Genomic DNA, 24616 nt, shown 5'->3' with positions numbered 1-24616 from the left:
AAAGGGTCGCCGTGGATTAAGTGGGAGAAAGTTTTAAGTTTCTCGCAGTGAAGAAGCGAGAAAGGCGGGCGAGGTAGTCGTTTACTTTAGAGCATAGGCCATCAATGTCATTGTCCGACGCCATTATCGTGCAGTCGTCGGCATATGAGACCAGTGAGACTCCCTCTGGTGGCTGGGGGAGTTTCGAAATATAGAAATTAAAAAGCAAGGGTGCCGTCGCAGCCTCATGGGTTGGTGCGTGACTACCATTCGCAAATGCGTGGAAACGTTTTTTCTGATAGCGGTCGGCGCTCGACAGACAATGGCGATCCTCCGAGAGCGCGGCCAAACACCCAAAAAGAGTTATGTATATAAATAAAGTGCCATTTTGAAGAGGCTTAAATTTGTACATAAAAAATTAAATTCTGATTACAATTTCTTTAAGTATGTGCAAAGTTGAAAACTTTTATAAAAAAATAAGCTTTTGTAATATGTCGTACTACTATTAATTTTAACATAGATGTATATTCGTTTGTATATACAATACATATATTTATTACGTATAAGAAAAATGGCAACAAGGCGTTTTTGCGGTTAAAGTTAAAAAAAAACAAATCGCGTGGGATAGAAAATGTGTTTGGAAGCCATTAACAGCTAATGTCGGGTTTGATCAGCTTTGTTGACACAAGGCCATACAAAATTTGAGCAACACACTACTTCTTTCAAAATTAATTTGTTTTTCAAAATGAATATAAAAGGCACATTTTTATTTTTCCAAGACAGTACTTTTTCCTTGACCAATGCATTCTCACTAGCAAAAAATTCCACTCTCTTTTGCAATGAACGGCGTACAGCAAAAATCAAATTTCGTACGCTTCACTGCCGGCCCAGTTAAATATTTCAAAATAATCGGCATTTGCCTACAGCCACCGGAAACGCTGCGCATCAAGTGCTCACGCTTCATAACAGTGGCTTCTATTTTTCTAATGCTGGCACATCAGATTGGTTATTTGCTAACGCCGGGTCGTACTTTCGCCGAACAATCCGCCGCTGTTGCACTGATGAACTACACAACTGTTAGTTTCGGAAAGATACTTTTTCTAATCTACAATCGTCACTTGCTACTGAAAAGCCACGGCCAATTGAAAGCTATACACCCTAGCGTGGAGCTGGAGCGTCAATATAAATTGGAGCATCACTTACTTTTTTATGCGCGCGTGGAGATTCTACTTTACAGATTTTTCAAATATATATTAATTATATATTTGGTTTATCCTATAGTGCAATCATTCTACGATCTGTGGTCTACCGGTGTATATACGTACCTAATGCCAGCGCTTTACTGGTATCCAGTACGGGTGGAGGAATCGCTGCTTGTTTATTTATTCTATGTGTCATTTCAGTCTTTTTCAAGCTATTGTGCAGGCACGATTATATTAAGCGCCGATTTATGCCTATTTAGTTCGGTTTCACAGCTGTTGTTGCATCTGGAATTAATAGCGCAACGTATACTTGAACTACAACCAGCTGAAAGCGACAGCCTTGGAGCACTAAAAGTGATCATTGAGTATCATCAAAGAATTTTTATGTGAGTAACTCTAATTTAAGTAAAGCTTTTGCTTATGCAGGTTTACAATACTCTTTAGGCTCGCCCATGATGTGAATGCCATATTTGCCGCATCCATCATCTTCAGTTTGACCTCTTCATCGTTTATCCTGTGCTTTAGCGCCTACCAACTCTTGGGAGATGTATCATTCATTTTCGCCTTGAAAGTGTTACTTTTGCTTTGTTATGAAATGAAGCAAGTCGTTATCACTTGCTACTACGGCGACAGACTTATGGAGAGTGTAAGTGTTGGGTTAGCCTACGCAGTTAAATATATTCAAGCAATATTTTTTTTTTAGAGTTTGAACTTATTTAATGTTGTTTATGCGCACAATTGGCCCGATGGCTCACCGGCATACAAGCGACTCGTGTTGATAATGATGATTCGCACTTACCGGCCCATTTTTTTGAATGTCGCTGGCATAGCAGACGTCACTCTGATTACACTAAAACAGGTAAACCGATTGCCACGCGCCTTATCAGTAAAACTGTGTACAAAATTGTGAGCTTATAATTCGATTGCAGGTTTTAAGTGCCTCTTATCAAATATTCGCAGTTCTTAAAACAGCGTAGACTACATACAATTTTTTCTTGTTTTTGTTATGAAATGTAATTTACATATTTATTAATAAAATACATAGAGCGCTTCAAAGTTTAATGTTTGTTGTTTGTTATAAATCAACATAAAAGCTAATTGATCCAGCATTTTGCCCACCCCAGCATTAGCATTAGCCTGCAAACGCGACTTATACTGCTTCCAATTTGCTGCTTAACGTCTGTCTGTTTTACCCGTACCGCGTTTGCCAGAGTACAAATGCTTGGGCATCTTGGTGCCGATGAAACGATCAGCTTCGCCCTTTAATCCCAGACGTGTCACCTTCTTTGCAATGTCTCGTTTCGCCATGAGTTGCGCCTTCTTCTTCATCGCCACATTCTTGATGCCCATTGTATCACGCGATGGTGCACGTTTCAATGGTTGGCCTGTCTTCTTTACTATCGCCGATGATTCTTTATCCAGCAATGGTTTCTTCAACTCCTTTGTGCCAACAGGCACCAGACTACGTCGGAGATCCACAACAGATTTTGTGAAGTTGGCGTTTTCTGTGCCAGACATATCGACACCGAGATTTTCCATGGTTTCGCGCAGTTTAGCCACCGAACGATCACGCACCTTGGGCTGCTTGTGACGTGGAATCGCTGGTTTGTTCTTTTTCGAAGCCAAACGACGATCGTCCCGTAACTGGAAGCGTTTGCCGCGTATTTGTTTGGCCATTTCTCGAATTTCCTTCAGCGTTTCATCCATTGTCATATCAGGTTGATTGTAAATACCGCCTTCTTCACGCATACCCTCTTCACGTTCAAGTTCTTCCAATTTCGAGAAAATATCGGGGTCAATGTAATCGGCAATATTATGGCCATCCCAAATTTCGGGTATAACATCGTAGCGTTCTTCTTCAGGTATTTCGGCATAGTTCTTCTGCAGATCCAAAATATAGTCATCGCCCATTTCGTCTTCGATTTCTTTCTCGAGTTTACGTTTACGTTCTGCTTTTTCAGCATTCTTCTCGAGACGTGCCAGCACTTGTTCGGGTATGCAAGGTGCACGTTCCTTTTCATCACGAGGTGTGGGCATTGCCACATGAAGGCGATTTAGAATGTTGTCCACTTTCTTTGTGCGCATCTTTTGATCCACCCGGAATGAGAGCAGACGCTCGCAGGCCTCCATTTTTACTTCCATTACTCCCTCCTCGCTCACAGTGGAGGTGAACATCACCGGCACACTTTTATCCTCTTGTAATTGGGTGATGATCGCACGGCGTTCTTCAGACAAGTCTTCTAGGCCAAGAATATCGATTTTATTGATGGCTAAAATCAATGGCTTATTTGTGAACAGAGGTTTGATGCTTTCGAATAACTTGACTTGCTCTTCTAGGGAATGACCACACTGCTCAGAGATATCCATAAAATAAAGCACACAAGCACGCAAGTGGGCTAAGGCAGTAATGGCTTGCATTTCTATGACATTTCGTTCCTCCAAAGGATGGTCCAGTATGCCGGGAGTATCGATAACCTGCAAAATAAAATAACGTTTTTAAATGCATAACGAAACAATAATCTATTGTACTTTTAAGACTAAAATTATATAAAGCTGTCATATTAATTTCTTACTCAGTGCAGTAGGCGATGAAATAACACTACATGCTTTCAGCACTTAACAGTATTTTTTTTTTTAATTTTTTCTTTAGGAACTTGAGCATTGAAACTCACCTGCCAACGCAAATACTTATAATCTGTGTGTCCCACATACAGCGATTTTGTGGTAAACGCGTATGGCTGCACTTCTACGTCCGCACGTGTGATTTTGTTGATGAACGAAGACTTACCCACATTGGGAAAGCCGCAGATGAGAATCGTACGCGAATAAGGATCAATGGTGGGTAAACGTGATAAATGTTGTCGCACTTGTTCCAAATATGTTAAATTGCTAGCTTGCTTTTTCAAGATAGTGGCCATACGGCCAAGCGCTGCCTTCTTAAGTTGTTTGCAACGATAGAGCGAATCACCATATTTCAACAGACGCACATAATCTTTTGCGACGCTATAATTCAAAATTGGTGTAAAAATTTAAAAATTAATTAGTGTTTTATTGCACGCATACATACTTGTCAATCAGATGTCTAGCAGTATTTAGCTGACCCAAGGCCAATTTGTAATGATCTTTGTCGTACAGCACATTCATCAGATCAGCATAAAAGGGATGGACGTCATCCAGCTTCGGAAAGTCCTGTATTATCTGAGACAGACGGTCGTGGAAATTCTGTTGCGTGAATTTGACTTTACGTGTGTAGAAAGCACGAATACGTGAAATCTTATAACCCTTGTGTACAACTGTTGGTGTTTTCCGTTGTGTCTTCGAAAGCATAATATCGATGAAGTCCTGCCATTTTAGTAGTAAGCAAATTGTTAATTTTAGTAAATATATAATTTCACAATGGTTTGTAAACATAACAAAAAAAACAATGCGGAGTGAGGTTATGTCTCAGGTGCCCCACTGGTACTCCGATTTCGGCCTCTATTTCTAACGACATTTTATACTTATTTTAACGTACCTTTGCTGGCGGAACCACCATAATCTTTTTAAAATTATACAAGCTCATTTTGGTGCGAAAATTTCACTGTTTTCACGCCAAAAATTGAAATTAAACGCAATTGCGATGCGTAGCAATCACACGCGGCCGCAATGCAAATAGAAAAGAAACAGTTGGCAATGCCTCAGTGGCGAACAGCTGTTGCACGCCTAAATACGAATCAATGGAGAGTTTTTGACATTTTAATTTTAGCGTCATCTAGCGGACAATAGTTCGATAAGTTAATAAATTGCATTACTTCCGACAGGAAATGGTATTTATTTCAACATATTTTGTGCTCCCCATAAAATTGTTAAAAAGTGTTAAGTAGTGTACTATATGTATAGGTGTTGGATGCACATGCCCCTGCAGTGATTGCAGTTTCATTTAAGTCACTCCGCGATGTGTATATCTCACAAATAAAAGGAAGCTCTCGCTCACAGTCCACCGTCATCCACGTGCGCTCTTTGGTTACAGCAATGCAACTTATATTTGCAAAATTCGCGCTAAAAATTTTAAGCTAAACAGTTAATATAGTTTAAAAGTATTTCGCTCACGCCCACCTAGTACGCGGATGTCCCGGCGCCCAGGCTACAAATTGAAAACAACGCAGTGGCTCATCGTCCATATTAATATACTCAATAGACTGGGTGGTATAGGAGCGATTGAAATGCAGACCCACATAAGCCAAAGTGTATTGTCGCCCACGCATTTGTCGAGCATGTTCATTGTAGGTGCTCAAGAGCTCGGCGAAGGCATCAGTGCGAGCTGCCGAGGCAACATGTGCCAATGTGGCTATACCAGCAACGCCTGTAATATTCCGGCAAAATTTTGTAGCATTAAGAAAATTCGTTGGTAATACCTGCAGTTGAAATAGGCCCACTTGAGGTATACAGGAATAGTTGTGAGACGCTTAAGTGAAAAAAAAAAACATATTTTAAAATTTAAGCGGCTAGCTTGCTAGCCAACCAACCACTCACCAACTAACTCGCCGTACAAACTATAATAGTCGTAACGTCTGTCATTCACCAAACTGCGCAATGTATTGTTCTCTGGACACGCGAGCATGTGACAATTAAAATACGCTTGCGGTTGCTGCCACACGCTCTGATGGTTTTCGTCGTAGCGACCATCATTCGGGCGTGTAACTTCAAAAATTAAGGCAATGAGTATTTGATATTTAATAATTTAAGGATGAATTTCACTTCTTATTCTATTGCTTACTTTGTTGCAGCTGTTGCTCGGTGAGTAGTATTTCAAACACTTTACTACCCTTCAAATTCTGCTTGCTTCTCGCTCTTGTGCCAAAATTCAAAGCTAAACCTCGCACCCCTATTGTTGCGCGCACACAATCCTCTAGAGTGGCCGTGTTTTTATAAGCGATTGCAGACATTTCAGAGCGTTGGCAGGTGCGTACAAGGCTAAATTTTAGATTATCTAAATGTGAATCACGCGAACATGAAGCACTACTGGACGAAGTTAATATTATGATCAGAAACAAAAACTGGAACACTTGAGCTGACGACATTTCGAGTGCAACTGCGTAGAACTAAAATTTAAATATTTAAATCACCGAATGTTGAATGTGAACTTGAGCCGATTGTCACTCAATTAGAGAAAATAGGCTATTAGTCTGTCACTTCGTTGCTTATTGCAATTAACTTATTTGATATGTGTCTTGCTAAAGGCCGATAGGCTTTTAGATATATCACTGGAATGCGTTATATGTGCTTCAAAATTCTTTCTGAAAGTATCAATACTAACAGAATTTAGGGCTCTCTTAATAGATGTAATACATTAACTACAAAAAACACAAACACTTCCAAATAGAGTTAGTTTTCAAAACTTAACATCTCACATTTTTCTTGCTAAGGTTTCAATTAACAAAGAATACAATAAATCTTATTTTTGCATAAATATTTGAGCTATTTAATTCCAATAAAAGGATCCCCAAAAACCCTGAAAACCCAGTTTGAAACAAACACTAGAAAACAGTTTATTTTTGAAGTGAAACTTCTTAGGCGTCGATGGAGGAGCGAGAATGGAGAGTAAAAAGTTTCAAGGCCATGCAACGTTTTGGGCATTTTCGTTCCGCGAGAGAGAAACAAGATATAACGTAGAGGAAAAGGAAAGAGAGAGCTATACCTTATATAAATATATATCTTAGATACACTTTAAGCTATTCACGTCTCCCTTTTTTGTTTTACCATATACTCGTAATATTCTAAATTGTTCAGCGCCGTCGCGCGAAAAAAATCATGGCCGATGCGACTGCGTCTACGAATGTATTTTGTTTTTGTAGTCGCTAGGCTTAGATTTTGGGCTTGAACGACATACGCATATTGAGGCATGAAGTGAATGCGTTGTGTTTTTGTTGTGTTCTAGAACATTTTGGAATGCGTGGTACCAAAGCGGCTTTCGCGTTGCGCTTGCTGCTGCTTTTGCGTCAACCAAGGTATTTTGTTTTTGTAAGTGAAATATTCGGAATATCGACTGGTGGAAGGCAAAAGTATACGGAAGCAAGAAGGGAGCGCTATGCTCGCGCATATATGCATGTATGTTTGAACGTGCAAGGAAGTTTGGAAGGCAGAGTTGTTTTTGCACTTGTTAGGAAGAAACTCGTTCACTAGTGCGTATGTGTATCTGATTTCTTGTAGGAATGTGATGTGCTGTGACATGTGAATAAATAAGTCAAGGTTAATTGGGCATACATGCATATGTACATATGAAAGGAAGATGATGTTCTTGTGCTTTTGCATTATTGTTTTTCATATACAAATGTACATACATACATATATATGTAATTTGCCGTCGAATCCATAAACTATAAATTGAAATACAACATAACATAAGTGTTGATTTATCTTAAACCATTATTTTGCAATATTTTTGTAAATTTTGTCTATTTGTATTCTCGTCAAATGTTGTGGATTTATTTAGATATATATTCTTTCTCTCTCTCTCTCTCTCTCTCATTCTCTCTCGGGTCTCTCCCTCTCTCTTTGCCTGCCTTGAAAGTTTCATTCTGTTATGTGTACTACGCTACTCACACTTTTTTTTTAATTGAAAACTCTAATTAGTTTTTCCAAGCCCCCATTCCTTTACCGGTACTCTTATTCATCTAATTTTTATAAGTAGCTCAAAACCGATTTCCTAAAACATTCAAAGAAAAACAGACTCAATAGCTCGCCCAAAATTTTACCATTTCGCGTTACTGTTTTTATTATAAAATAAAATAGCTTCGGGGAAAATTTAATTTTCCTCAAAATAAAATGTCACTTTGCGCTTTGCGCGGCATGCGTACTAAAACCATACTTCGCATCAATTTCTTCCCCATAAGAGCAAAATTCTTCCTGAACGTGTCCCGAGCCCCAAAGCTCAATAAATTTTAGAGGTGCCACCTTGTCGCATCACAATGAGGTTTCAAGCGCTCTTTCCGCTTTGTGCTCTATAATAATGTTAGTTTGCCTGATGCAATTTTTATTTATAACATATGACCCTTGATGGCAGCTGTTAGTAGTAAGGTGTAATCAAGGAGAGGAGGAAAGTGTCAAAACAGGGGACTTTATGTAAAGAAAAACGATATATTTTTTCGAATATGTCCAGCACGTAAAATAGTTTAAAACTGTTTTATGGCCAATCTGTAGCTCCTGGGCGATACTATGATAATGTTACTAACATGCCGGTCAACTTCCATTATTTCTGCGATTTTATTGTCATTTTCGACATTTTCTTTAACATCAAAAATACCAGAACTGAACCGACGACACCAAATTGCACGTAATTAGCTATTACAGTATCGGCACCATAAACACCATTGACAATTTCAGCGGTTTGGCTTGTATTTTCGCCTTTATCAAAGAAAACTGGCCCCTATTATGAGTTGTATTCGATCTTCGATATTCGCTGGTTGTCGAAGATCGAAAATCGAATGTCAATTTGGTATTATGAGCGGTGCAACCCTATCGAAATTTTCGTTGTTTACCGAATTTAGAGTCGAATGCAATTTTGCTTTCGATCGTGTAGCGTATAGTGGGAAAACTTGTTAAAGTGTAAGTTGTTTGCGATTATTTATGGTTTTATAGTAACCAAATAATAAATATATACTAATTTTGTTAATATTATGCAGGGCGAAAGTCGTGAGTACCAAACAACAATTAGAAAGGCGAATCCACAATTCGCAAAAGGGATTTGCACCAAACTTCAAGCAGCAAAAAAATGGAAGGAATTTACAACGGAGCTGAATTGCTTGGGACCACCAGTGAGAACGGCAGCAAAATGGATTAAGCTTAATAATGGTTTTTTTTTTGTGATGTTTATAGAAATACATTTTCATATTTTTTTCGAATGACGAATAATTGAATAAAGAAAATTTATAACAAAAATAAAACAGAAACTGTGGCGTAAAGGTTTCTATTTAATACTTTTTAGATTTTTCTATAATATTCTAAGAATTTCATTTCTTATGTTTTCTGCTTCTCCGTTATTTGGCTCCACTTCAATATCTTCAGCATCATCGTTGAGGGTCTCATCGGATAACTCTTCATCCGGAAGTTGAACATTATAAAACAAGCAAATGTTGTGCAAAGCTGCACACACATTTATAATTTGTGTTGCTTTTTTTGGAGAATAGTGAAGAGCTCTTGGCTCGGGTGCACTTCTGCAACTGGTTTTTTGTACTGGAGAGTAGGTTCATAAACGGCTCTTTAGATAATCTAAAGTTCTTTAAAAAATTGTAAGGAAATTTCTGTAATATTATGTACGTCAACACAGTTTGAAAATACTAAACTTGCTCAGTGGAAGCCATTTCAAGGGGGTTGGATGCGCCCCTCAGCTGTTTTCTACATCTAGCTAGTTCCACTAATCTTTCATCAAGCGTTGAATCGTAGAACCACAACTCCGTTGTACTCATTTCACAAAAAATACTTTTTTTAACTTTTAAAATTGTTGTTAGCAAAGAATTTCAACACAATCGGTTTTTCTTTTATTTTGATTTGCTGTATCAGCTGAGAAAAATTATCTATTGTAAATGCGTCGAGCGATCGAAATTCACAATAGTCCTATTCTTCAACGAATGAGCACCATAATACCAAATGAAAATTCGTTCGATCAGCACTTTCGACTACAGTCGAAGATCGAATGTTGCTCATAATAGGGGCCACTGTAACATGCATCGAATTTGTTGACTTCCTTCTTAACACCCTGTGACTCACAACTGAATGGAACAAATAAAAAACAGCAAAAGATTTTGTTTAGTGTGAAATGTCGGCTTGACCACGAGCATAAACTTTAAATTGTTTGATCGATACTTTACGAGATGTCGATCACTACAGCCATCTAGCGAGAAAATAATGGATTTATTTTTCCACAAACTAATATTTTAAAGACTTTCTCATAAAGATCACTTAGATAGCATCCATTTCTGTGCACGTAACTAGCTTGGTGCACCTGTTATTTAATAAAAAGATCCTAATGAACCAATAATACAACGCCTAATGTTGAACGAGTTAATGTACAGGATGGGCCAAATAAGACCTACTAATGTTAAGCACAAACAACTTTTCTATTTTTTGACCTATTTATTTTTCTCTTTTTGTATGTTATAATTGAATTGTTGGAAATTTATTATGGAACCCTGCAGTACAACACAACGCGTTAAAATTATCGAGTTTTTCTATTCTTACACAATTAGCCACACAAATTGATTTTTTAAATAATGTTTTGATGTCGGATGAAGCCCATTTAAATGGCTATGTCAACAAACAAAACTGTAGATTGTGGGGCTCTGAAAATCCAAGGGCAATACAGCAACATCAGTTGTGTAGGTGTTATGGCCACTAGAGTTATTGGTCCATATTTCTTCGAAAATGAGGATGAAACGCCGGAATCGATTTCAGGAGCTTCTTACAGAACATTGATTGGAAACTTTTTGCGGCCAATGGTGGAGCAGTAGGCCGGGTCGATTTGTGGGGAGGCAAAAAAATCGTCCATTGCTCTGTGAAAATCATATTCTAGGGATCAAAATAAGAAACTTTGCCGAAGGAACTATACCTCTGAAACGAATTCTGATGTCCCCCAATTTGGGTCGAACTTTTTAGTTTCTTTTCTCATGTAAAGACAAAAAATGGTGATATTTTGAAATGATTGTATGGGGAACCCCCCAGGGGAGTTCCAGAAGGTGTGCCACTGGCATGGGTGGATCGGCCGTCCAAAGTTAGTGGGGGTCGGTCATACATTTGGACTCGATTGGAGCACTCTAAATGGGTCAAAGTGGGATTTTTCGTTCGACCCAAATTTGGGGGCATCAGAATTCATTTTAGAGGTATGGTTCCTTCGGCAAAGTTTCTTATTTTGATCCCTAGAATACGATATTCACAGAGCAATGAGCGATTTTTAAATCGACCCGCCCTACGGAGCAGTATACTAATTTGTGGTTTCAACAAAATGGAGCAACTGCGCATACTGCTAGGCAGTAGTCTTTAGTCATTAGTAGGTCTTATTTGGCCCACCCTCTATAATACCATAAATATTGTGAAAATAAAGGAATCAACATTTTTGTAAATAAAGAAGTAAACAGACTTCTAAAATGACGCCAATCCAATTGATTCTGTCAAATGTATTCTCTCAATCGTGCATTCGCCCTATACCAAACGCGTACACAAATAATTTTTAGGACTGTTCATTTTAAGGGCCTTTATTTCTTTCATATATTTATTTTATAAGTAATTTTTAATTGTTTTTTCCCGCCATAACGACACACTTTACAATTTATAATTTTTCAAACGCATACGCTTTAGACTTAAACTTTCTGTTTTAGTTTTGTTCCTCTTCTCATCTATTTTCTTTTAACCAATAAATTAGTTTGATTTAAATCTGATTCGATAGTTTAGTTTTAAGTTAGAATTAAAGTAAATAGTTAAAATAATAAAGTTTAAGTTGTAATGACAAGATGGTACGTAGTGTAAATACAATATTGCTTCTCATTTTTTCACTTTTTCCAATTTTTTTTTTGTTTTTATAATTTTTTTTTTCAAGTTAGATAGTAATACAAAAATTATTTTCGTTTTAAGTAGCAATGGATAAACTTTGGTTTTCCAATACAACAAATATAACTCAATTCCAATATTAGTGGATTAGGTTAATAATTTAAATTTATATTAGATTAAATAGTTAATAGTATCACCTGAGCAGGTTGAGCGCGTTCGTTGTTCGTACAAATTCTTAATAGAAAAAATGTAGTATTTCTAAATTTTTCCCTTTGCATGTGGCGCGCCAACCAAGCGTTAAAATTACATAAATGTAATAAATTGACCACCACCAAAATATTCTCAAGTTTTACGAGTACTTTTACTTGTATTAGCTAAACAAAGGTGCCTGCGAGCATGCGCTATGACAAGTTGCATACTTTCAGGTGTTATACCTTTGCGATATTAAAGGGCAAATATTTGCTTACTATTTTTGTTTTTTAACTCACACTTTTATCTTTTACACTTAACTTGTCGTATTTTATATTGTATATTTTTATTGCCCAGTAATATCTACGCTATCTACATATACTGACTGCATGTATGTATTAAGTGTGCATGTGTGTATGTGCGTAAGTGTATCTGGTATAGGATATAAAGACTCTAAAGGAAGCGTGTGTCGTGGCTTACTATAGACTTAAAGTTAATACATTAATTATTTTAATTAATTAATTGCATATTTATGGGCAGCTCAAGTTGGGGCAGAGCAAAAAGGAGAAGAAAAAAAAAACAGTAAAACTCACAGTATTCCCTATGCGTTTACTAAGCATAGCTTGAGCTTACTTTTTGAAGTATTCCGTGTTTAAGTATTTTTTCTTCTTGCCTATATGCTTTGCCCTTAACACATTTACACAAAAAACTATTGCATTATTTAATTCCACTTATGCGTCGCTTAACGTGACCTTTGTGACCTTAACAACTAAACACAATGACTACTACAAACTGCGCTTCTTTGCGGCGGCAGTGTACAAGAAATTTTCAAAACTTCTCTTACTTTAACATTTCGTTTGCTTTAAAACACTTTGAGTGTTCATATATGAGTGTGTGTGTTAACCAAAAATTAAAAAAGAAATTTAAATTACAAATACACAAAATCAAAAAAAATTATCCGCGTAAAAATCCAATACAAAAATGTTTTAACCGAAAATTTCTAGCTCCTATTCGTGTGTGTGTGTGTGTGTGCATTCGTGTTTACATTTGTGTTGTGTGGTATTTGCGTTGGGTTGCGTTATTTTGCGTTGCATTTAGCTGCTATGCGAGAACGCTGTATTCGTGTAGGGACCACTGTAAATGGAGCTGCCCGAATTCGAAACACTCTTCGTGCTCCTTCGGGCCATGATGCAGAGTACGGCGGCAACGACGGCCAACATCAATATGAGACCGGCGATTGCTATGGCAATGGCAAAAGTACGCTGCGAAACGCACAACGCATCCTCAAGTGTCTGTAAATATAAAAACAAAAACAAATGTTGAATTTTAAAATGAATCCAAAATTAGTTCATATTCAGTTAATATTTACTTACACGCTCTTTGAGCACTGTATCATCATCGCTCTCGGACACATCCACATTCTCGTTCACATACAGACCGGAGTAGACTTCGATGGTGGCCGGTTGGCCGTCTTCGTCTTTGTTGTCGTTGTTAGTTTGTCGTTTGGGTCGTTTGCCGCTGCACGCAGGAGGCTAAAAATACATACATATATACAACAAATCAATTATATGCGCAAATAAAATTGATATGCAATGGTTGCACCCACCAATTGGCACTCGGGATCCTGCAAGGCGCACAAATGCACATTGCACTGATAGTAGACGGATGTGGTGTAGGGGAACTTGTGTGCAGGGAAGGTAACATTGGCAGCCAAATGATCGCTAGTATAGTTGAATTGGCCCATGATTTCGTTATCCATAGGGCAACTGCGTAAATTGCAGCGGTTGAAAAAGAAATGATACAAAAATTCTTGTTAGTGTTTTACCGATGAAAAATTTCAAATTTAAACAAAAAATTTTAATCGAATTCCGAGCATTTTTTTACTCTATACAAAACTCCGAGATAATAAAAAAGGAGACTATTTACATTAAAGGTTTGTTCTATATTTTGAAAAACAGAATAGAGAATGTGAACTGACGCATACTGAGTTTGAGTCCACTATCGGCGGCCGCCGAATGGGTTGGTGCGTGACTACCATTCGGAATTCACAGAGGCAACGTAGGTTCGAATCTCGGTGAAACACCAAATTAAGAAAAACATTTTTCTAATAGCGGTCGCCCCACGGCAGGCAATGGCAAACCTCCGAGTGTATTTCTGCTATGAAAAAGCTTCTCATAAATATATCTGCCTTTCGGAGTCGGCTTGAAACTGTAGGTCCCTCCATTTGTGGAACAACGTCAAGACGCACGCCACAAATAGGAGGAGGAGCACGGTCAAACACCCAAAAAGGGTGCACGCGCAATAATATATATATATATATATATATTGTTTCCTAGGGAAAATTGTGGTCAAAATATTGATGCAAACCGCTTAAGAAAATGCAGCTGTTCAAAATTTATAGGCTGACGAGCTCACAAAGGCCGACCCCTCGATCCGAGATTGATTTCAAATTTGGTTACAATTTTTCAGTTGCTTAAATAAGCAAGGGTATCAAAGATGCCTACAATCTTTCCGATACTACAACGTCAACGCTCGCCAGGTTCAAAGCCTCGGATAACGATTTCTGTAGAAGCTGTAAAGGTGAGATAGTAAATGGCTACCATTTCGAAGAATGCCTTTCAAATTTCTGATGAAACACTTCGTTCAGGACATAGTAAGTTTAGACACAGATGAGAGAAGTACTGATTGGATTTACCAAAAGATCGGTGACATAAGTGCCGATGCCTTAAGCACCGAATGAACTCTATTTTTATAGAAACCCGTCTAGCCTAAGTTAGCTTAGCTTGCTTTGATCGTCGCTAAAGGTTTAAAATATTTAAAAACTTAATAAAACATTTCTAATGAGTGTAAAATGAATGCTTTCTCAGTCATCTTTATTATGTGTGAATATAATGGCCACCTATTTTGAATACGATATTAAAAAGATTTCGTTTTTATTTAGAAAGTTAGGAAATCACATCTTCGGTAGATGGCTCCCGGTGCAACAAATAGCAGCGGACGCGAGAATATTATAAAATTAACATTCGGCTAACGCGAGTTTCAGTCGCGCTGGGGTCTAAAAAGAAATCCGAGGAGATGTTGGCTTCCGCAATAGCAGCTACAGTTTCGCTTTGTCCATTGTTATTTTTCGAGTTCTCATTAAGCTTTGAGGTCGTAAAAAATACTGTTACTGCTTAAATTATTTCGCCATAGCAACAACAAATGCAAGACCAGCAGACATCTACGCACTGAAAGTCGAATCGCGATTAAATTTCTCATAGTTACTCAGTACTTTGCTAATAAGTTATGGAAAAATATATTTAACAAAACAAAATACAGAACATCTAATATTTAAGCTTAGCCCACAACTCTTCTGGAAAGAAAAAAAAGTTATTTAAAAAAAATACAATACTTAAACAACCCTCAAGAAAATTTCTTATATAAATTTTCTTTAAGCATTTATAAATTATATATTTTTTGCAAAGTTTTTTATAGAAAGTAGAGAATAAAAAACTCTGCTTATACAAGAATTAGATGCCAGTTACATTATTTTAGCAAACAATTTTGGCCGCTATGAAAAAATGGAAAGTATTTTGGAGCGTATTCTTGAGTTTTAAAGTTTGAAATCGCAATTTTTTACACATGCATGCATACAAGTATACCTAGTTTTAAGTTTTTCTCTTTTATTCTACGAGTGTGGTTCATTCTTTCTTAAATCGCATTTTCTCTACAATATACTCGCACTTTCTTCTTCTTGCTACAAATATTTCATAATTTCTTAAAATCTTTAAAAACAAGTGGCATTTCACATTTTATATACAATTTCTACCTTTTAATCAATAAAAATTTTGTTTACTCTTTTTTCATGATCTCTTTCACTCACCCATCATCGCTCAACAGCCGCTGCTCGCCCCAACCTAAGCCATCGCGCACAATGCAATCGGTCACATGTAGCCCATACAGCTCCTGTTTGTCAATACTGATGACAATCGTCAGCGGATCGCCAATTTTCACATCATCAGCAATTTTATGCTCTGAATTGTAGATTTTCATATGGCAGCCAGGCATCGGTATCTCGTTAAGACTCTCCTCATTACCCTCGTCCACAGCATCTTCGCCATCTTCAAACACATCTTCCTGATCGAATTCATCGCCAGTGGCACGATACTTATCCAATGAGCGTCCATAATCGCGACGGTCACTACCTCCCACTCCCACTGGGGCCGACTCAGCGCTGCGATAAGCTTGCGGCTTTTGCGCATGCTTGCCACTGTTCGCTTTGCGTCGTTCTGTGTGCTTCTTACTTGGCGAACTGGTTGCCGCATCACGGCTCTTGTATGAGCAACGCACATGATAGCCACGACCCGCATCGGTGATGAGTTTCAAATGCGGCTGCAGGACAATGGTATTGAAGAACTCAATGCCGCCGTCATCCTGGAATTGAATAAATAAGAAGAGAAAATTTTTAAATTTAATTAACTCATTTTTTTTTAAAGTGGATATCAAATATCTATTTATTTTTTAGTAAATCATAGCTTCTTTCTCCTTTCTTTCGTTTTTGTATAAAGAAGGGGCAGTAATATTTGTGTCTTATAAAATTGATGATACTAGACATTTCGAAAATACTTCTTTTAAATATTATTTGTCATTTATGTATAAATGGGCGAAAAATAATATACTAAATTAAATATGTGCATGTGTATGAACTTTTCATAATAGCCCTCTAACTATATCTATCTAACTAACTAACTATAACTATCTATATTTAACATATTTTTCTTCTTTCATTTTGCTTCATCTATGTATGCATCGGTCTTCACACAAACCATTTATATATGTATACTATGTACATTAGGGTGCCCCACCAAAATTTTAATTTTTTTTTCTACATTTGAACACTTCGACCAAATTTTATGATTTGCATGACTTGGATCGATTTGAAAATATCTTCAAATTCACGGTTTTCATAAACAAAATTAGTTTTAAAAATATTTTTCCACAAAATAACTTAAAAAGGTTTGCATAAAATTTGAAATATTTTACCACAAAATAAAAATGGATATTTGCAAAACAAATATTTGGTACGTAAATTGGTTAACTTTGAAAATGTCAACGGTGAGACAATATCTTTCCAATGATACCCTAAAATTTTACATAGTTAAGGATTTGGTAAAATTACTCAAGTTCCCCTTAAACCTATTTTCCAAAGTAAGTCAAAAACGACGTCGCAAATCTTAATATTTTTTCGTAATATTTTAGCGAAAGCCTTAAAATATAGTAATTTTTTTTCCAATGTAAAAGCACCATTTTTTTAACGATGATACACCCTAATTCTATATACTAGATGGTGCGTGGTGGTGATTAATATCTAAGTATTACTTTCTAAGTATCCATTTGCAATAGGCAAAGGCAGATAGCGCTTTCGAAAGCGCTCTGCGGTCATAAATATTTACGGTTGGCCATTTAACTTCGCAACATTTTTATCACGAAAATTTATGTTTGCCCAAAAATTGCGTACATCTGTTGCCCGTCTCCAAAGTTTATTGTATAAATAAATGAATAATTCGATTACCATGTTGTTGTGGTTTTTGGAAACCTTACTAAGCGCTGCCTATGTTGATGTTCCTCTAAGGTTTATTTATTTATTTTATAGAAGCATAGAGGCTAAGTAGACATATTTTAAGGTTAAAAAAGCAAGTACAAATAAAGTATTAATGTTAAATAAACTATTTATAACTGTTTTCATGATATTTATCTCAACTTCTGTGTCGATAGCGTCGGAGCAAAGGAAGGAGAAAGCTGTTACAATACTTGAGTTTATCTGGGCAAGAAGTGTGAGATTAGTATCTTGCAGCGCTTTTGTGCACAGGGGGCAGACGGCAAAAAATTTGTTACCTTGATCCGCCCCAAATTTGTTTCATGGTCACAAAAATGAGATACCTATTTTTTTGTTTTTTTTATTTATTTTTATGGGAAAATGCCCTTTTCCGTAAATTCAAATTCAAAAAAATTTAGTACCAAGACTTTATATGGAATCGTTCAACTGTAAATTCAGTTTGAAGGTGTATCAAAAATGAGTTCAAAAATGAACAAATAATACGATTTTCAGAACACCAAATTGAAATTCACTGATAGTTGGTCCATTCTCATATTCACTTTCACTTGGATTCCAGAACCTTTCTGTTTATGTATACTCTTTCAATTTGCCATTCCAAAATTCGCTTTTTTTAAATGAAATAAATCTAATTTTAGAATTTAAACAAACTCTGTAAAAAGTTCTATAAAATAATCCCCTCCATTGTAGTTATAACTCAAATTATTAAAAAAAATATTAATTTAACAGTTACTTAACTTGCTTTTATATATATATATATATAAATATATAATTGGCGCGTACACCCTTTTTGGGTGTTTGGCCGAGCTCCTCCCCCTATTTGTGGGGTGCGTCTTGATGTTGTTCAACAAAGGGAGGGACCTACAGTTTCAAGCCGACTCCGAACGGCAAATATTTTTATGAGGAGCTATTTCATGGCAAAAATACACTCGGAGGTTTGCCATTGCCTGCCGCGGGGCCGCCGCTATTAGAAAAATGTTTTTCTTAATTTTGGTGTTTCACCGAGATTCGAACCTAAGTTCTCTCTGTGAATTCCGAATGGTAATCACGCACCAACCCATTCGGCTAAGGCGGCCGCAGCTTGCTTACTCACTCAAAATTACCCAGTTAACCATTAAAAGTTTGAATTGAGTAAATTGGTATAAGCAATTACAAGGAATAGGCGCAAATTCCAAAAGTTCAATGATTCTAAGACAGTTGACCAATAAAAGCTTCTTCCATATTCGTCACATGATTTGCTGTTTTTGCTTTCATACTGCCCATAACGTTTCTTTTAGCGACGGCAAGTTGCTTTTTTTGCAATAACAGTTACATATTTCTACTTCCTTATTGCACACGAGCACACTGCACTTAATTGAATGTATGGTAGTGTACGAGTATGCAAAGAAAAGTAAATAACTCATATGCTAATGCAGTTATACTGTAATAATAGTGTGTTGGCTTCCCGAGCGTGATTTGCATTTATTTTCGCATTTATTTTCATTACCGTATTTACATAGAAAATAGCAGAAATTATAATAGAATGCAGCCAGTAGAATGCTAGCCCACGCTAGACAATGGTTCAAAATCAACGGTACTTGCTATTAACATAATGATAAACAAAAGACTTTAGACGCGAACTAGCTGTAAAACAATAATATCATATTATATTTGCATGCGCTTCCATATATGTATGTCAACATACAAATTTATACATATACCCATATTTTTAGTACTGTTCTTGGTTTTGTATTATGCTAAATGGAATAGTGGTCCAGTAAAAAAAAAAAACTAATATAATATGAATCACCCAATATCCTCACCATTCCAGGCAAAGCTACAACCCACAATTCATACTCATACCACCAACAAAAACAACAGTGAATTCTGAGAAGTTCTCAGCCAATGATAATGATATGTGATTAGGTCACTAATACATGCATGCATATTGATTGCTGTTATGGCTGGCTGTTATATTAACAGGTCACTCTCTATGCAGACAATATGTAAACTATTGATTCTCTCTAATAATTTTTACCTCAAAAGATATAGAGAGCGCCATATTTCTTTTTCTCTCTCGCAATAACTGCTCAAAATGTGACATCGCTCTTCTAGCAACAACATTTTTTAAATATCTAGCTAACTCAGACTCAATGAATATTCACGATTATCTGATTTAGGTGGACAAATGCAGTACTTCAACTTTTATTAATGAAAAAAAAAAATTTTATATAAATTCAACGAAGTTTTTCTACAATGAACCAACCATCCAAAATGAATATGAATTATCCTTGAATGCAATCTGTTTTCTGAGACAACCGAATCTCATAGCTTTCAATTCAACCAGTCGCTTTAAGAAAAATAGCTTTCAATTCAACCTTAGTCACTTTTAGTAAAGTTAAGAGTAGTTGCACTCGTATGACTACCCACAACACATTTCTTGTGACGCATTCAAACGTGTCAAAGTTTCAGGCATTCAAATTCAAAAGCACAGCATCTAGTAGTAAAACATTTATAAATTTCTCATGTCTACAAAATTCACGCTGAACATGATTCTGAGGTCCAAAAGTGCCCTTTTTGAATTTTCAAATACTGACATCGAATATGAAATCAACGACCCAAAAACCCTTAAGTAGTTATTTTGATGAACTTGGCTCATAACAATTTGCAATTCGATCGTAATCACTAACTCTTAAAGAGTTAACCCCATTTAAGTATAAGTTGAAGTCTCCCGCACGTCGAGTTTTTGAGAAAAGGTCGAGTAAAACATCCAAAAACTGATTTTTAGGGATTTTTATCTCCAATTTCTCGCAACCATGACGGTGTGAGCACTTTATAGCCCCGTAATATATCGAAAACAGGCTTTTATAAAAAAGCATGAAAAACTTTGTAATTAAAAAAACAAAGATCGTAATAGAAATGTCGTTTTGAAATTCCAGTTAGTGCTATCGCGGTATCTTGCATCATTGATGGGCACTTTAATAGTTCTTTAGATATTTCATTTTTGCAGTGCAGACCTACAGCTTTAGCGCAACGCCGGAAGACACCACACGACATCACAGCAATTGTTGTGTTCCATCTTTCTTATTTTTTCCTGTTTGATTGTCTCACATTTTCTGCAGAACGTACTCACTGCACTCACTAGTACTTTTTGATATCTTAGAGCAGAAAATCATAAACTTTCGTATGTGTAGCATATTTTTGTGCAAATGTGGGTAAATATAACCCACCATTATTTTGAGGAGCATAATAAAGCAGCAAACATAAAATATATAATACATTTAAGCAATAAATCATCAGCGATCCCTTGTGCCTGTGGATATTCAAGACGCAGTGATTATACTCCACATACATTTATACGGTAATAAACTAATAAAAAATTGTGCAACGTAAAAAGTAAAAAACACTGTAGAAAAGGCAGCGGGTAGCAGACATCGTGCTTGAGGAGCTTAGGTTACGTTTCAAAATACTGAAGACATGGATTAAGAAATTTTTGGATATAAAGGCCTATATTTTTAACTTGAAAATCATCCGATATTCGAAATTTTTACAATTTTCAACTCTATTGGCGAAAATATTTTTGTTTTCGAAAATCACCAATACATGGAAAGTTGATATGGATTTGTAAATGTGAAAATTTAAAGCAGGCATCCGAACAATTTTGTGTTGTTTATGAATCCAATAAAGTGTGGCATGCAATAACAAAGCGCTGGTTCCAACGATACCATGTGCGCCCAAGATGAGCCACGCTCTGGTAGACCAATTTCCATAAGATCATAATACTATAATGTAGTGATCGCTAACATTCTGTAAATTAAATAGGCAAATAAAGGAGAATAGAAATTGCAATTTGCAAATTGCAAACCAAACCAACCAACTGAGGGTTGGCAAAAAAAAAAAGTGTATCTAAATAGGTTAATCTTAACTTTGTTAATTTCATCGTCAACTTTTGCTCAAATTATTCGTTTAGTAGGCGGATTAAATGGATAGATGAGAATTAAAATTTTAATTGCCTTTATTACGCTTGAGAGGGTGAAGTTTAATACATATAGGGTCTTTCAAGGGTGATGCAAATCCCTGATAGCAGTTATTTGTGTTATCCTAGTTTTTTCTGATTTTTATAATATATTCGTAATTGTTACTACAGGCCAAACTTGGAAATAGAGCGATACTCAGCTCTCAGCGAACTACGACTGAATTAGATGACATGGACTTGTGTAATAAAAACAATGGCCTATTACGAACTTCCCAGATCAAATTATCAAACGAAACAAAGAGCTTAAATGTCCGCCCACACCTTGTGATTTGACACCATTGGACTTTTTCGCTTGAGGTTACGTGAAAAGTATGCCAATTAGATCGAGACAATTCCGAAGTTGAAGAAGAAAATCAAAAACATTATAGGTCAACGAACTATGCCAAAAAGTAATGGAAAATTTTGCCTCTATTGGTAGAGGTGTCGCGGTCAGGATTTAATGAATATTTCAAACATAAATGCAATGAAGCAATATCATTTCGACACTTTTTGTTGTTCATTTTAAAAGAAAATCTGCGGAATTAATGAATCACTGTGTATATTAAACTTTTGTAGGCAGGCATATTTACTCGGTAATAGGTGGTCTACTTCTCATTTTCCAAAACTTTTAAATAAACATAAACAATTCTTTCTCTGCCATCACCGCCTATCCAAGTACATAATTCGCTTCAAGTAACCAGTTGGGGTATTTTAAAAAACTAAAAGGTCTACATATGCAGCCTCGTTTCTAAAGAATAAATAAATTTGCTTAATATTCCATATTTGCTGTGTTATCATATTTTTTGAATTTTTTTATTTTTTCAAATTACCGTTTTATGGAAGATGGGCGTGGTTAAAACCCGATTTTGCTTATTTTCAATACGCCTCTTCTTTTCGCCAAGCGTTACCAAAAGGTGAATAGTAAACATATACTGGTCTAAATAAACATATATTGGCAGCGCTAGAATAAAGCTGCCTAAAATTACATTTGTTGCTTTCACGCCCTTATTTTTCATCATGTGAGCCGAGCAAAGAAGTGGCGAATAGAAGAGGCCTAATATCAACCTACCCTTGGGTCATATTTAATATATGCACCAAGCTTTGTTAAAAATATCTAAATTTGCACTCTACTCATCAGATGAACAGACACACTAAAAGATCTAGCTGAATGGATTTTTTTGGTTTTCTAACGTAAATTAAGCAAATTTATAATACATATAATATCATTCTGCAGTAGGGTATTGGGGTATATATACACAAACGCCAGAGGATTTACTCTTCAATCACAAAGTTCATACAACTTTAGAAATTACAAAGATCTTGGGCTTAAATTGCATACTCTTAGTGAGCACTTAGCACTTCCTTCAAACTGCGGAAAATCTAAAAATATACACTAAAACTTACATTACTTATATGCTTCCCAATCGGAAATTCCGTGATGTATGACTTGTAAAGATGCCAACAGCCAAATAATATATAGTCAGAGGCATGCTAGAATGCATTCTATAGGCAGCGAATGGATGATGTTTGCGCTCTTTATTTGGGCAGTGCCAGAGAAAATAACTCTAAACTTTTTATTTAACAGGGACCAAATGTCTTCATTTTTCCTCTTTCTTTACTTTACGACATATTTTTCTAACAGGACGCCAAAGATAACACTTGTGTGAAATCGAAGAAATTAGAAATAAAATAATTGAATAATAATCTGAAGACGTAGGCGTGAAATATACGAAGGTGGCTATTTAAGTTTCCGGTCTTGGGCACTTCTAGTGTTGTTAGGTGCCAGCTGACATTTCTGTTGGAAGTTTGATGTATTTTACTATAAACGCATCCAGAATATATTGATGTGTGAGCCATATGGGTGTTGTTTACAGTGGTTTAAAAATTAATCTTGGCAAAAAAATGGATGGAGATTATTTGGCACGATTTCCCACGTGGATGAACAAGACGAGAATGCATAGATGAACTAAAATCGTTATACGGCAAGTGAGTAACATCTTTAGTACCGTAAAAACCTGATACAATAAATTTTCTCGTGGTCGCGGTTCCCTCACCGATTAATTCCGGGAATGACATCCAAAATCAGTTGCTGTGGCAAATAATAAAGATTTTTTCTTTTAGGACAGAAAATTAATTAAATTAATTCTGTCCTCGAATTTCGTTTCTACTTCGATTTGTCGAGTCATTTACTCCGTAGTTGAATTTCATAGGTCACAAGCCTGTATAAGTCCCCTCAATCAGGAGAGGGAATAAGGTTGTAGTGAGAGAAAGTTAGAGAGAAGACAGCAGGAAATAACATTACAAATGATCGAATGAAGGGAAAGTACATTGAAACATAATAGTCTGCCTTACCCTGTCATACATAAATGGACTGACTTTCCTAGGACCTTGTCTGGAATATGCGGATGCATGTCTATAGATGAACATTTCCTACTGGGTTGTACTAATATGCACATTCACTTAACATACTCGACCACACACACACATACTCAAATATGTATGCTGTATAGAATATTGGTTTGTTTCCTCGCTTACTTTGCAAAGTAGAAGGTTAGAGCACTTTGTTCTCTTTTTTGTTGCCCTTTTCGCTTTTACTACACTCGCACTAGTTCTTGTACCATCATAAAGTCATGTCCCAAAAACATGTACCAACTTGTATGTAAGTTATGGCCATGCTGAGAAACGTATTCTAATCTATTTGCTACAAAGCAGGCATGAATATGTACTTACATATGTATGTATGTACACCCGCACACACACATACATTTTCTATATTCCTCGCATTCGTTTGCCCCACAACACTTTTAAGGGTTTTATGTGATCATTTTTTTCCTTCAATTTTTTTATCAAATGTTATGCTTAACTTAGTGTGACGATTGGCTGAGCTGCTGTTACTATTCTGCTTTATGTTGCTTTGAGAATACGTTCATTTTTCTTGATTATTTCCTTCTCTATATTTGTTTATGTGTTCTTTTGCTTCAAAAGGCGTACGGATTTTCATTTAATTCTTTTGCATTTGTAGGTATGTAAGTGTGTAAGTAATTCTCATTAATATGTATATATGTGTGTTTGCAAAAAATTAGAAGGCATTATAAAAAGTCTAGTGGTTGATGAGAACGTTGAAATGTAGAGCTTAACGCA

The 24616-nt window shown here is 36.3% G+C and overlaps 4 protein-coding genes across 4 annotated transcripts in view; 1 reads left to right on the top strand and 3 right to left on the bottom strand.

Moving 5' to 3' along the window:
- The first annotated feature begins 772 nt into the window (after positions 1-772).
- LOC128866669 (odorant receptor 85b-like) lies at positions 773-2158 on the top strand. Its single transcript, XM_054107571.1, has 4 exons — positions 773-1567; positions 1626-1827; positions 1885-2040; positions 2111-2158. Exons 1-4 carry the CDS (start codon positions 819-821, stop codon positions 2156-2158), a joined length of 1155 nt encoding a protein of 384 aa, XP_053963546.1. The 5' UTR covers positions 773-818.
- A 17-nt stretch (positions 2159-2175) lies between these two features.
- Positions 2176-4839, bottom strand: LOC128866668 (nucleolar GTP-binding protein 1). The gene is made up of 4 exons (XM_054107570.1): positions 4696-4839; positions 4249-4523; positions 3854-4184; positions 2176-3656 (listed from the first exon to the last, which is right to left on the bottom strand). The coding sequence occupies exons 1-4, from the start codon at positions 4741-4743 to the stop codon at positions 2355-2357; spliced, it is 1956 nt and encodes a 651-aa protein (XP_053963545.1). The 5' UTR covers positions 4744-4839; the 3' UTR covers positions 2176-2354.
- An 80-nt stretch (positions 4840-4919) lies between these two features.
- LOC128866670 (uncharacterized) lies at positions 4920-6487 on the bottom strand. Its single transcript, XM_054107572.1, has 4 exons — positions 5938-6487; positions 5694-5861; positions 5277-5625; positions 4920-5219 (listed from the first exon to the last, which is right to left on the bottom strand). Exons 1-4 carry the CDS (start codon positions 6239-6241, stop codon positions 5027-5029), a joined length of 1014 nt encoding a protein of 337 aa, XP_053963547.1. The 5' UTR covers positions 6242-6487; the 3' UTR covers positions 4920-5026.
- Positions 6488-11296: 4809 nt separating this feature from the next.
- The window catches only part of LOC128866105 (uncharacterized), a 41596-nt gene continuing 28276 nt past the window's right edge, over positions 11297-24616 (bottom strand). Inside the window, exons 3-6 of the mRNA XM_054106604.1 lie at positions 15751-16301; positions 13495-13654; positions 13262-13420; positions 11297-13180 (exon numbers count right to left, since the gene is read on the bottom strand). Of these exons, the coding sequence (XP_053962579.1) occupies positions 12983-13180; positions 13262-13420; positions 13495-13654; positions 15751-16301 (1068 nt within the window). The 3' untranslated portion in view covers positions 11297-12982. The remainder of the gene's footprint in view (positions 13181-13261; positions 13421-13494; positions 13655-15750; positions 16302-24616) is intronic.

This window comes from Anastrepha ludens, chromosome 6, assembly GCF_028408465.1.
Source record: "Anastrepha ludens isolate Willacy chromosome 6, idAnaLude1.1, whole genome shotgun sequence".
Taxonomy (NCBI): Eukaryota; Metazoa; Arthropoda; class Insecta; order Diptera; family Tephritidae; genus Anastrepha; species Anastrepha ludens.
This window is presented reverse-complemented; position numbering and strand designations above follow the sequence as displayed.

Bases quoted from the DNA above. Each gene is read 5' to 3' on its own strand.
- LOC128866669 (XM_054107571.1), top strand. From the start codon at position 819: ATGAACGGCGTACAGCAAAAATCAAATTTCGTACGCTTCACTGCCGGC. The intron at 1,568-1,625 runs GTGAGTAACTCT...AATACTCTTTAG, and splicing joins TATCATCAAAGAATTTTTAT to GCTCGCCCATGATGTGAATG. The intron at 1,828-1,884 runs GTAAGTGTTGGG...TTTTTTTTTTAG, and splicing joins GCGACAGACTTATGGAGAGT to AGTTTGAACTTATTTAATGT.
- LOC128866668 (XM_054107570.1), bottom strand. From the start codon at position 4,743: ATGAGCTTGTATAATTTTAAAAAGATTATGGTGGTTCCGCCAGCAAAG. The intron at 4,524-4,695 runs GTACGTTAAAAT...CTAAAATGGCAG, and splicing joins TGGTGGTTCCGCCAGCAAAG to GACTTCATCGATATTATGCT. The intron at 4,185-4,248 runs GTATGTATGCGT...TTTGAATTATAG, and splicing joins GCTAGACATCTGATTGACAA to CGTCGCAAAAGATTATGTGC.
- LOC128866670 (XM_054107572.1), bottom strand. From the start codon at position 6,241: ATGTCGTCAGCTCAAGTGTTCCAGTTTTTGTTTCTGATCATAATATTA. The intron at 5,862-5,937 runs GTAAGCAATAGA...TAATTTTTGAAG, and splicing joins CGAGCAACAGCTGCAACAAA to TTACACGCCCGAATGATGGT. The intron at 5,626-5,693 runs GTGAGTGGTTGG...TTTTCACTTAAG, and splicing joins TTTGTACGGCGAGTTAGTTG to CGTCTCACAACTATTCCTGT.